This window comes from Parus major, chromosome Z (assembly GCF_001522545.3).
Source record: "Parus major isolate Abel chromosome Z, Parus_major1.1, whole genome shotgun sequence".
In the NCBI taxonomy this organism is placed as follows: Eukaryota; Metazoa; Chordata; class Aves; order Passeriformes; family Paridae; genus Parus; species Parus major.
Genome location: NC_031799.1, coordinates 21,983,531 through 21,997,188, shown reverse-complemented (window position 1 = coordinate 21,997,188; position 13,658 = coordinate 21,983,531). Strand labels below are relative to the sequence as shown.

Here is a 13,658-nt window from a genome sequence, read left to right as displayed (position 1 = left end):
CAGCTTGGTGTCACCTGCAAACTGACTGAGAGTGCACCCCATGAGATCATCAGTGAAGATGTTAAACAGTACTGAGCTGTGGGGAACAACACCTGTGACCAGCCATCAGCTGCTCACCACCACCCTCTGGGCCTGGCCATCCAGGCAGTTTTTTACCCATACTAGCAAAATAAATTCAGTGTAGCCCATATATAGGCTGAAGCCTATTTTCTGTACCTGACACTACTAACTTGTTTCTATAATGTATTTTTCTCCCTTTTATTTACTGTAGATGCAATATCCAAGATTTGCTAGCCCAATCTACAGTGCAGAACATAGAGGGCTCACATGCAAGACTGAATTTAAGTATTAATTATGTATTTTTAACTTATTAAGTTACATCCCTAAAAGGAACGTAACTACGACTGTGACACTATTGTTCCATCAATAATTGAAGATGAACTTCCCACAAAGAAAAAAGAGCTCTTTGCTTTCCATGAGGAGAAGATAAATGCTATTTCATGGGTCAGCAAAACTGTGAATAACTGCATAAAGTTTCACATAATTTATGCAGAGAAAACTTCTCAGTTCTTAATAGTAGACAGTACTAAGAAGCACAACAGCATGCAACAAGCTAATCATAAAAACTATTCCAGTGTAGCTTTCAAGAATAAAAAATTCTAGAAAGATTTTTGGTGTTGAAAATACAGAAAACAAGGAAAATTACTTTTCAAGGCTGATTCTGAAGGAACAAAAAGCACACAACGGTATTATTCATATAAATCACTTCTGACAGGAAATTAATTATTGTAGTTTTCCAAGATTTACCCATAGATAAAATAATAACCTGGGGGCGAGTGTTGTGCACTACCAGCAATTTATTACTTTTTCAACACAGAAAATGGTTAGAAGATTTTGCTGAAAAGGACATTTCTGTCTGTGGGCAGTGATGCCTTAAACCATGGAAATATCGAAACATTTTCCACAGCTACTAATTTCTGTATGGAATAAATAGGAATAACCTATCATCTGCTATAATTTTTGTGAAGACAGCAATGAAACTGTAGTAGGAATCTTTGAAAATATAACAAGTTTACCAAAACTGATGATTTGACCTTCAGCCATTCATTATTATTTGCAAGTGATAAGGTAATACTAAATTCAAAGCACATCCCTTTCCCTACAATCCAATTAGCAAATACTTTTTCCAGTCACCTGGCCAGTTCATGAAACTGCAATGGCAAACACTGTACAGATATCATCCTTTAGTCCTAAGAATCTAAATACAGTAATTTTCTTATTCTCCTGCAGAGTTTTGAAATTACAGGATGTATTTCATTCTACAAGCTTTAACTATGTAAACATCTTGTCAAATGCTTCCACAAAGCATGCATTTTATAACTTGTAGATAAATGTATCTTAACACTTTTCTTAGTATTTTCTAGAAATAAGAAGATGGGGGATGAGAGAACATTTCTGTGAAAAATTATTTTATTAGCCAGAGTCAGAGTAGCTTAGCTGGTGGTTTTTTTGAGTTTTTTTCCAAATTATTATCTTGTATATGACACATTCAGTGAAAGTGAATTCCCAGGGGAAAAAAAATAAAAAATAACCTTAGCAAAACAGCCTTGGGTCCTAAATGCAAATCTTCTCTAAAAACAAATTACGGCAAACTGAAGAAGACCAAAAATACTTCAAGCCACAATAATTTTTTTTTTAAAAAGGCAAATTCACATTTTGCTTCAAGGAACATAATTTGATACAGCTGTTCTGTCCGAAAAGAGACCATCTTTCTAATAAAGTATAATTATCAACCAAGGGTTGAATCTTTGTAAATTCTAGGTGGATTATCTGTACCAAGAATCATGGGCACAAAGGGATATGTGCTGGGTTTCAGAATTCTTCTCCTAAGAAATGCTCTGATAGTCTTAAGACTGACAATACATACCATTTCAAAAATAATACAGCACTTATGACAGCTGAAATGGATATTCTAGGGACTAAAATGTACATCTGAGAAAAAAACTCTAACATGTTGTCTGAAATGAAAGGCCTGTATTTTTTTTCTCTGGTATCCCCTATTGCCATGCAAAAAAGTGGTCATCTATTTTCATTGTTAACAAGAAGTACAAAGGTGCTATCTAACCACATGCTAATTACAGTATCTTAAGGAGAGGATTATACTTGGTTAACTTTTTTTCTTTAATCAATCAAACATAATTTATTCAAAATCTATTCAAAGCTAAATTTGAATTGTTCAGTAGGAGGGACACAGTCTTAAAGGGAGAATGACAAGAGATAGACATCACATAAAAAGGTGAATTACCAATAATTTTTTTGATCAGAACCCCATTCATAAATTTCTTGTTAGCAAGCTTTCTGTCACCTTCCTTCATGTTTCCATTCTTAGATCATGTTTGTCCTTGGACATATAAAACCAAACAGTTCTCTACAGTAGTCACAGGGCTGCTAGCAAGACTTCTCAGCAAATATGAAGTTCATGGTATGGGGTCCAATTCAGCAGACAACTTCATCACATCACATTTGCATGTTCAAATGTTAGTTTTGGCTATTCAAGTATTAATGCAGCTGATAGAAATGTGGAGGTGACTTCTGAAGAGTCTGCAAAGATTTTTTATAGATGATCTGAAGAGATGGTTTATACAGTATTTCATACTTGTGAACTTTCACAACTTCTTTCACTGACTGTTTTTTTCTTTAAGTGACATAGAAACAGTCCAATAAAATGACCATGACTTTATTTTGGTATGCTCATGCAACTTTTTAATATCCATTTTAAAATTTCTTTTAACAGTAGGAAAATCAAGGTCCATTACTTGTCAGGTGGTTTTAAAAACTACATAAGATATCTCACACTTATTTCATTCACAGAATGAAAGAACAAAATAGCCTAATCTTTATCTTATTTTCTGGGAAATTCTTGTAAAATAACAAGCTAGAATTCAAGAGTTTACCTCTCTATTCTTTCATGAATACCCAGGAGCTTGATCACTTATCTCTTTTTATCTTGGACTTCTTTTCCTGAAGATGAATGATCTTCAAGGACTGCAGCTCTTATTATTATGCACTGGTGTTATTACTTTGTGCTATTGCCCAGTGTCATAGGATGATTTACTTTAGCAGATAGCGCGCATGAAAAAAATTAATCATTTTCATTTTTAACATGACAAAGACAGAACTTTGGGTTACTTTCCATAATTTATATCATCATTCAATCCTTTCCTTTTTGTGGTATCAGGATTAATGTTAGGGCCCATGCTATTCTATTTGCCTGAAGTAGCTTACTTCAGGGTTTTTCTTTCTGTTACTGAGCTGTTCTAAACTCATTAATCCATTTTGATGTCAAAAAGCTATGCAAGGTGTGTAGGAGTGCTCACCAGCCCTATTTAAGAGAAATTTTTTGTCATTTCTGAGCAGATTAGAGAAGGCTGAGAGCTCCAAGTTAAGCTTGTGACTGGGCATCATATTTTCCTAGAATAATGTCTTCGTATTTGAGAGGGAAAAATCCATACACCCATTAGCAAACTTCTGAAAAATAAACTCTCTGGCAAAATATCAAAATACAGTGTTTCTGAATTAAGCTTTGAATGTATCAAGAGAAAGCACAAAACTTAAATTTATTCAGAATGTTTCACTCAGCCACACTGAATCTGTATTCTGTTTTATCTCAGCTCTAGGCATTATTAAGGCAGAGAACAAATGAAGGAAGGAAGATAAAGGCCTCAGAGAAAGCAAACAAATGTAGGTTAACACAAAAAAACTGAACTGATAGACAAGTAAACCTTATATTTACTCAGAGATGGCAAAAAAATAAGTGAAATTATTTTAAAAATGCAATCAAAATCAAAGAAAGAGAAGGAACCTTAATCAGTTTCCTTAAGAGTGGGACACTTACTCTTCATGCTTTTGTCTGTACAAGAATTACTAGAAAAAAAAGATGACATCTTAGACTATGAGAGACTGAAATTGTTAATGGGTAAACATTGCTAAAATCATTGGAGGACTTTTTCCCACTATAGCGAACTGCAAAGAAGCAGCTGTTCATCTACGACCACCAAAGTCCACCCCTCCACAAATACACCTACTAACTGGAATTTGGTTTGTGACTGGAACTTAAGATAAAGAGCTTGCTACTGTCCAATCATCCCAGGTCTTGGGAGGAGAATGTATCCACAAGTAATACTGGAAGAGAGACTGGAATGCTAAAGTCTCAAACAACTGCCGATGTGCAAAATTCCCACCCAAGTGCAGAGGGCTGCCTCGGTAGCATCAGGGACATTATGTGCCTGAAGGGGCTTATCTCTGCTGAAATAATGGGCCATACTGAACTAAAGTGCACTGGCGTAATAGGCAGCTGTAATGACTTAGACCATCAAAGACTCCTGAAATACGTGGCCCCCCGCCAATGAACAAATATATAGATATAGATACACATGTTTATAGACACTGACTATTCAGTGTCGTTTCACTCTAATCTGCCCCAAGGGATTTATTAACAACAACATGAGCTACCCTTGCCTTCTAGGGCAGGATGAAATACAGACTTGATACGTAATTTATACATAATCTCAGGTGAGATTAATTCCAGTTTGGGGAACATTTTTTGGATCAATTGCAGCTACTGCTTATACTGATATATATATATATATATATATATACTGCTTATACTGAACAGATAAACAGCACAGAAAGATAGCACGAGACAGGGACTGAACACTTGCTGCTATATGTACTGTAACCAACAGTCTCCAGATCTGCCATTTCAACAGCACATTTTTGATCTGTATAAGAAAGAAGCACCTGACTTGCAGTTTCTTTTTGAAGTGAGACACTAATTCAATTTGAAAGATCAGTCTCCAGCATGCAACTCACAAGAGTTTTGTATTGCACTGCACGGTAACAGATTAAGATCAAATTTTAACACTATATGCATCTTTTTGCCTAGAGAATTAAATTCATTGGGTTAGCCAAGTCTACATTTTTCTAACAGCAATTCCAACAGAGGGCAGTACTCCCAATGAACTAACCTATTGTAATTTACTGGCATTCCCAAAGAGAGTTAGGCACAGAGTGTTCCTTTATTCTTTGTGAGATAGCAACAAGTCTTGAGGTCACAGGCTGCAGAATCATCTAATAAAGGCATGTAAACAGTGATCAAAAGAGCATAGTGTAGATAATATCCCGCTATGGATTTTGTTTCCTCAGAAATACAAATAACTGCAGGAAATTTGCTGAAAAAAGGTTATTAAAAATCATCAGCTATTAATGAATATAGCCTCAAAGACTAGATTACTACTGTTAAACGTAGTGTCATATAAAAGCAAAATGAAATGCTAAAAACCTATATTCATGAATTTAATTTTTATTAATTTTATTTTCCAATAACAGATTTTAAATAAGATTTGACCAAGAGTGGGAGTAACATAAAAAAACAAAGGGATCTTTGCCTTTCTTGTCTCTTGGCCTGTCTTGTTGAGTCTCCCAAGGCAAACACAGCTGCTGTTGCTGTGCATTACTTTTCTTTCTTAGGTAAGGATTTACCTAAGAAAGGTAAGGTCTCAGCTTTGCAACAGAAGCTGTACATTTTTTGAGGAAGAATGCCACCTTCTTATGTCCACATTTTAGCAATGAGTTCTTCACTGTAAAGCCTATCTAGTGTTCAAATTCACCTGAACATTTGTTCACTGTAATAACTTTAATACAAGGCTGTAATTTAAATAATTTTATCAACAGTGGCTGTTATCATCTATTCACAAGCCTGGAGCACAGGCTACAACTTCCACTTTTCCAAATGAGAAGCTTAAATGAGATGACAGACAAAGTGGCAATCTCCCTCTGTATAAACACACATGACAAGCTTCTGCTTGACTGGAACATTTCTGAAGTGAAGTTTTGTCAGCAACCGCCAATTTCTTGAGCTGAAAGCACTTTGCAAGAAGCACCAGTCTTAATTACATTTCACGCACTTTGTCCAGTCAGCTATGGCACACAGTTTACAGTCTGTTGGAAGTTGTTGTTTTTTCCTATCAAATCCTTTGTCTGGGACTTTAGGAGTTATGTCTGCAAACTAGTCCAGGTACAGGACATCACCAACAACTTGCCATTTCCCTAGGTTTCTTAAACTGCAGGCTATTCTTGTTTCTCTTCCATAAGGGTTAGGCTTAGTGTGTATTTCTCACACCTCAGATGAATACAGGATTATTCTTGGGACTACCTAAACAGCCTCCAGTTAAACAAGTCCAGCACAGGTGTGAAAGGTGGATTTTGCAGGATCTGGCTAGCTGTAATCTTATTTCCTATAGGTCAGTACAGCATATAAAACCAAATTGAGAGGTCTGCAATATTCACCCTTATTTTTCAACATATTCATGAAAGCTGTTTTCATGGATAAACTTGCAGTGGTTTAGTTTGGATTTTTTGCATTTTTTAAAATTAAATAAGTATCACAGAATCATAGAGTGGCCTCGGTTGGAACGGACCTTGGAAGATTATCTTGTTCCAACCTCCCCTGCCGTGGGCAGGGACATGTTCCACTAGACCAGGTTGTTCAAAGCCTCATCCAACCTGGCCTTGGACACTTCCAGGGATGAGGCATCCACAACTTCTCAGGGCAATCTGTTCCTGTGCCTCACCACCCTTACCACAGTAAAGAATTTCTTCCTAAGGTCTAATCTAAATCTACCACCTTTCAATTTGAAGCCATTCCCCCTTGTCCTATCACTACATGCCCTTGTAAATAGGACCACTCCTGTGTTAAGTAAACCTCCTTGATTGTTTCTAAGCTAACTTCTATGAACGAAAGTGATGAAGCTTTATCGAAGACATCTTTCCTTCACACATGTTACTCATGCCTTCAGTTTGAAGAGAAATGTGCCCTAAGCTATGACAAATTCTTATAGATAAAGGCTGATAGACTATACAATATAAAGAGTTATGTGTGAAAAGAGAAGCAAAATTAGATATTGAATACTTGTTTTCATAAATCAGACTTCAACCTTGTACATTATATTCCTTCCTCAAAACATTGTCCTTTCTTCCCCCATCGTGAACTAACTTCTGGTTTGCCAAATGACCCCTGCAAAATTTGCCATGAAGGCAACACGACCCAGTCCCTTCTGTAAGAAAATAGGTGCAGATCTCTACTTGCATATAGCAACCTTTCAGTTGTGTTTGTGTTGTTCAGAATCCTTCATGTGCAAGGAGGACAGTAAGCTGTTTATCTTTGTTATATGAGGGCATTACACTAAGTTTTCTTGAACTTACAGATTTGATGTCAGGTTTCCGACGGCTTAAATGCAGAAGGGACTGGACTTCAGTGCTATGGAGAATGTAATGAAACAGATGTGATGGCACTGTATAAAGAGTTAAAGCTGCCAAACACGTCATAAGGTTTGATAACTTCTTGCAACAATAACCTTTACAGAAAAATAAGTCCTACAAAGAAAATAATTTCCAACTGGAGGAAATGCTTTTAAGGGAAATCATCAATTTCCGTCTCAAAGATTAACCTGAAGCTGCAACAGTAAAATTGTTTCACTTGGAAATGAGTGAACATGTCACTAGTACATCCACCTCAAGGATCCTCGTGGCCATTTGCACTGACTTACCCGCTTATGAAGACGTTCTGCTTCCTCCTGATATGCAGCAAGTTGCTGTTTCCATTGTTTCACATTGGCAGTGGACTCCAGCAGGGCTGCTGTGAGCTTAGCGTTATTCCCCTTGAGCGTGGCCAGTTCTGCCTCCCAGTGCTTGCTGATTGTCGAACTGCACAGACAGAATGAGAATAGTCAGAACTCCCAAGTCTCTTCCTTTATGCTTTTTAAATATCTTATCTTTTTTTTTTCTGTCCAGCAAAAAAGAGAATTACAGAAAAACTTATATAACCAACAATAGCTAAATATAATATCTATTTGATATATAACTAAAATACCAAACAGAATAACCAAATGAGAATCCAAATGCTCAAATCATCAAAACTATAAATAAGAAAAATATAGGTAATACCATTACTGGAAAACAACATCTACCTTCCCAGTCCAACAGAGTATATTTATAAATAAAATGTTAAAGATCATGAAATCCAGATCAGCTTGCCAAAAGCAACACCAGGCAATTCAAGAATATGTATGTGATTAGTCACTCTTTTAATATATGCACATTGAATAGAAGTGTTTTTTTAATCCACTACTTTATTAAATATGTTGTAGGAAAATATTTGTCATTGATTTGATTAAAGAGAGCTAATTGAGTGCTTTGCAAGTGCAGCTTTGTCTTAATGCAAGTCTTATATTTCTGAAATACATTTTACTAAATACCATATTTAATTTGTTCTTGCAAATTCAAAGATCTTGAATTTCATAATACTGTTAATATGTTTTTCCTCACTAATATCAGCAAAGAGAGTAGAGATCAAGTAGGATGGATACACTACTGCTTTACTTCAAGATGGAAGCTGATGTTGAGGATTACTGAACTACCCTATAGAGGAAAATTCCTGCTTACAATTTAGCTGTTCTCTTAGCAAATACAGGGCTTTAATTTTCGCAGTTTATTAGTTAATTAGTTTGCCAACATCTGCAGACCATATCATTACACTCAGTATGCAAGGGAAAAGTATCTCAGACACATCAGGTGAATGCATTATATGCATTATATGCAAATATCTCATTAATGTGTACTCATATAATGCTAATATCATGTGAGATGCACACTTACATGGACTGTAAATACAGAAAATAATTAATTTTGTTTAATTAGCTCACTATTAAAGGCATCAATGAAAACCAAAATTCTGTAACTTTGAGCAAAATGCTATTGTATGAAGAATTATTAAAATATAATTATATATTCAAGCATATTTGTTAAAATTATTAAATTAATTATAATTAATTACTATTTTGAATGTAAGTTTATAGATTTATTTGAATTTTGTACACATGTATAATGAAATATTCTGCTGTCATTTTGCCCACTTAGTCTTTTTTTTCCTGCATATGCAAAGTCCATCCCATCAAAGCATATTTCAAAAATAAATGCTATAAAAATAAATCCTATAAATGCTCCTTAGGTGTTCAAAATTAACCAAACACTGGGGAACTTTCATTACCTATTCAGACCACGTGTACTGTTTCACTAAAATATTATATCTGATTCTTCCATGGTCCAGCATTTCCTTCCAAACAGTGCTTTGTCCCCTTGAACAGAAATACAAATTCCTCCAGAAGAGGCATATGCCCCAGCATTTAATGATACAACTAATTACAAGTTCACAATTGGAGATTTTATACCTTAAACTAAAATAGTGATGCACACTAACTGATATAAGACAGCTGTATCTGAGGCAGTCAAAGGCTGAGAAATGTTTGATCATTCATCATCCTAAAGAAGTGAAAGGATTTTTTTTAATCTACTAATGTGTATATCTACAGTGATACCCTTCTAATCCATGAAGATCCCAGAGGCCAGGCTCTCAGGTAGTGATGAACAATAACGTGAGGGTGGTTAGTGGTGCGTAGCACTTTCACCTTTGCCTGGTGCCCCTACTACAATGCCTCCCAAGAAAATAGCCAGGAGTTTTTAAGTTATTCCTTGTATAATGGAATGTCAGTATGAAATATGAAGCATGTATTTTCTATTACTGCTATGGATACCCTAGTTCAAAAGCTGTAAGGTTTCTTCGGATCTGGTTATTTTTTAATTGGTTATTCTCAACTGGAATGCATTATTTCTCAACTGTACTCTTTTTCCCTAAGGTATCTACGTAGTCGGCAGGAACCTTCCTGTTGTAATACAGGTGTGAACTTGTTTGTAGCATATACTTGGGTTTTTTCTATGAATAATTGTTTCTTCTAGAGATTCTACTACAGCCCCATAAAATGGAAACATATTACTTAAATGAGTCTAATTTTGTATTTGTTAATATACAATGACTTCCTAACTCTTTAGACTTACCCTGTTTCTTATTAATGGATATCATACTGGGAAACACAGTCCCAAATGTGTGGATTTTTTTGGTTCATAAAATCACAATTTGATTAAAATAGCCCATAATCACTTCTGACTGTTCTGACTTTCTTTTCACCAATACTTTGAGATTATTAAAAAAAAAAAAAGGAAAATAAAAACAACAAAGAAGATAATGAAATTATGTTCTGTGGATTACTTTGGTTAAAACTGGATTTAGATTAAGAACCAGATAAAGGCACACTAACAGCAGGGTGTTCTTGGGTTAGACTGAGAATATCTGCATTGAAGCCTGTATCTGTAGAGCTACTTTGGTTCAAATTTACCAAACCTTCCTGAACAAAGACTGGGAAACATGATTCAGGCACAATGAAATTGACCCTTGGAGGAGGAGATGCTGAAGCTAACCCCTGAGAAAGGGAACACACTGATCAATAAGATGATGTTCATATGGAAAGTCCAAAGGGGTCCCAGAAACTGCTCAAGCATGTAGCCAGAATTTTGATGATGGAACAGGTGTGCTACAGTCCCCTGGGATAGGTACAGGAGAGCTGCACATACTCCTTCTCGCTAAAACCTTTTACTTAATTCCTGTCTGAAAGGCTTGCTGCTAAAAGGAATTGATTTTGTCCTCACTGCATTAGATTTTGTCACAGAAAATACATTCACAGCCCTGACAGGTTGTCTTAACAGTTGTAAATATCTAAACATAATCTGAATCATCCCTCATGTGTTCTGAGACTATGTAACCTACAAAGCAATTGAAATATGTACACTTACTCAGCAATCACACTCATCCAAACTGCAATTACTACCAGAGCACTTTCCAGCTCTGCAGTGTAGTAGAAAGCTGTATATAAACATTGAGGGACACACAGTCATGCACACTTGCACTCCTATGGTGCAAGAATTTAACCTAGCCGCATACATGTTTTATTTTCTCCTGAAAGCCATCCATCCCTTTGCTGGCAATGTCACAATTTTAACAGTTATTTCTTGAAACCTGTCAGAATTAACATCACTGACTGCCTGACAAGCCCAAAGTTTCAAGATAGTCCTTCAAAAAAAGAAACATTAACACTCTAGCTTGTTGCCAGATTTTCAGCATAAAAAGCTACACAAAAGTTTTAAAAATACCCTAATAGAGAATAAAGCCTAGTCATGTCCCCTGTGAAACTTCAGAACATCTGAAAACACAAGGACAAAATGTTTAGCGTAAATCGAATTGGTGCCAAACACGAGAGAGAAAGGGGTGCTCTAAAGAATCATAGCAAATTTTCTATTTTATTTGCTCAACTACCATGCTAATTCAAAAACAAAACCAAACAAAAATGAACAAACAAACAAACAAACAACAACAACAAAAATAAGCTTTCATGGGATTTCAAGCATCCTCTATTGAGCAAAAGGTCAAAACTCTCCTGAATCCCATGTCCTTGGTTTTGGCCACAGTATCTGGCATATGTGTAACATCAGCTGTGTCTACAGTCAGAACACCACATGGTGCCTCACTGTCAAGGCAAAGGATTCAAAATCAGATATTTAACATCTGTGACATCCAGTAATTCAATCGTTTTCACAAAACACTCCTAGAAAAACTGCTGGCTGGTACTGCTTAACTAAGCTGTGGTTGAAATTTGAAAATTGAAGTAGAAGTCAGCTATCTTCCTTCCATACATTTAGGTATTCTGACCAATTAACATCAGGCCAATCTCCTTTCTCACTGGGGATTAGTTACAAGCCCAGTAAGTCACTGAGGAATAGCTTTGGTATCTGTCCATCTGTGACCTGAATAGTGTGCCAGAGGCTATAAATGCATGATTATCTTTCTCTGCAAAGTAGGTCACTTAAGGAAAATTAATCCGAAAAGCTCCAGCCACCACATTTAGCCAGTTGGAGAAGGCTTGCGAAGGGAAGGGGCGATAAGCACACATTTATGAGTTCCATTCAGAATGATGTTATTTTGAGAAATGCTTTCATGACACAAAGAAACAAAAGCACTTCAAACTATGTTTCTGCTTTCTGAATCATAATTGCTTATTCACTGTTCGCTTAGTTGAATGCAGTGCCAACACTGTGAAACATGGTTAAGGCTTATTTCAGATTTATAGCAACAAAATGTACAAGTAATTCCACTTTATTAATATTTAGGGGGCTTCATATTGCATTCATTGCATAAAATTAATTTGTTTAAAATATATTCTATAGCATAGTCATGGTTTCAAGAAATTACTGTTATTCAGGAGTGGATAAATTATTTTCATGTGGTGTCACTATGATCTGCTTGGCAGGTGTGTGGTGAGCAATCCTGCCTCAGAACAGCAGAGGTGAAGACTTCAGCCAAGTAAAAATGGAGTACTTTCGACATAAAATGTGGATTCTGGTATAATAACTAAATCTATAAGACTTGAAAAATATGAACAGAGCAGAGTACTGGTAGCTGTCCAGATCACAAATAGCGGCATGTGCTGGAAGCAGCCCAAGAGTCTGGAGGAGTGGGCATTATCAAGCAGAGGGAGTGGTATGTCAACCAACTGGTAAAAACACATTAGCTGAGCTGGCAGCAAGGAGTGACCCCTTCTGACAGCTGGGCTGGTAAGCCTTACAGAGCAGCTCCTCATGCTCAACAAAGCACAGGGGCATTGGGAACCATTTGGTTCTGTTGCAATAGCATCCGAGAGATCCAGTGAATGCAAAGCATCGCTTTTCTCCTTGGAAGGGTAAGGCAAGTGTTTGAGTTTATGTAAAATTCCCTGGTGCGCTTGGAAAGGAATTCTCCAAAAGGACCTTATGAAATCTCCCATATCAAGTAAGCTTCGGTAAATGCTGAAGGCTGGAAGGGCAAGATCTCTGCAACAGGCTATGCTTGCTATTGCCTACATTGAAATGTGTTGACTGCTTGATTTGATGGAGATGTTGACTCTGCTGGTACAGCAAGGGGTTGCAACATCTCTCAAGGCATTCCAAAATCTCAAAAGAAACCTCTGCTCATTCATGCTGAAAATGAGATTCAAGCTCCTCAGCTTATGTCCTGATGTAGAAGAATTTTTAAACAAGCCACTGGGGAATTAAATCCCTTTTTGGAGATTTCAAAAAGCTTCTTCTGTGGCCATCTATTAAATGTCTAAAACAATTTTGTGATGGAAAGGATTTAAGCCTGGGTTTTGGAGTTTGTGCTCTTGCTAGTCTGAAGCACCATAAGCCATCAATAATGATATGGAAATCTCTCCCTCTCTCTTGAATATTCAAAGCAATAGGGAACAGAAGGGAAATTTGTCTTATATTAAATTATGGAGGAGGAGAAGCCCTATAACGAGCCAGAAGTTGAAGAAAAAGCCATGGAGTAGACAAGGTTCTATCTCACCACTCCAGGAAGAGGCAAGAAAGAAAGAGTGTGAGCTGGACATTTTTATCTTCCTACAGAGCTGTCTGCTAGTAGGGGCTTAACTCTGAATTTATATACATATGGGACAGAATTGCCCAGTTAAATGATTAAAGAACAGCAAAAGGGAAAAGCTACACTAAGAACAACAGAGTTTGTAAGAAGAAAACTAAAGACACAGAACAATTTCCTCTTCACAGCTACTGCTCACTGTCTTACATGTAGTTGTGTACAACTACATGTAAGTAACTCTAACTCTACACAGACAAAAGGAAGTCTTACTTGATAAACTGGAATTTGTTTTAGAAAAAGT

At 36.4% G+C, this 13,658-nt stretch overlaps 1 protein-coding gene across 1 annotated transcript in view; it reads right to left on the bottom strand.

Annotated features, from left to right (window-relative positions):
• Window positions 1-13,658, bottom strand: part of HOMER1 (homer scaffold protein 1) — an 86,278-nt gene that overhangs the window by 15,492 nt on the left and 57,128 nt on the right. The window contains exon 6 of the mRNA XM_015653126.2: window positions 7,608-7,764. Within this exon, the coding sequence (XP_015508612.1) occupies window positions 7,608-7,764 (157 nt within the window). The remainder of the gene's footprint in view (window positions 1-7,607; window positions 7,765-13,658) is intronic.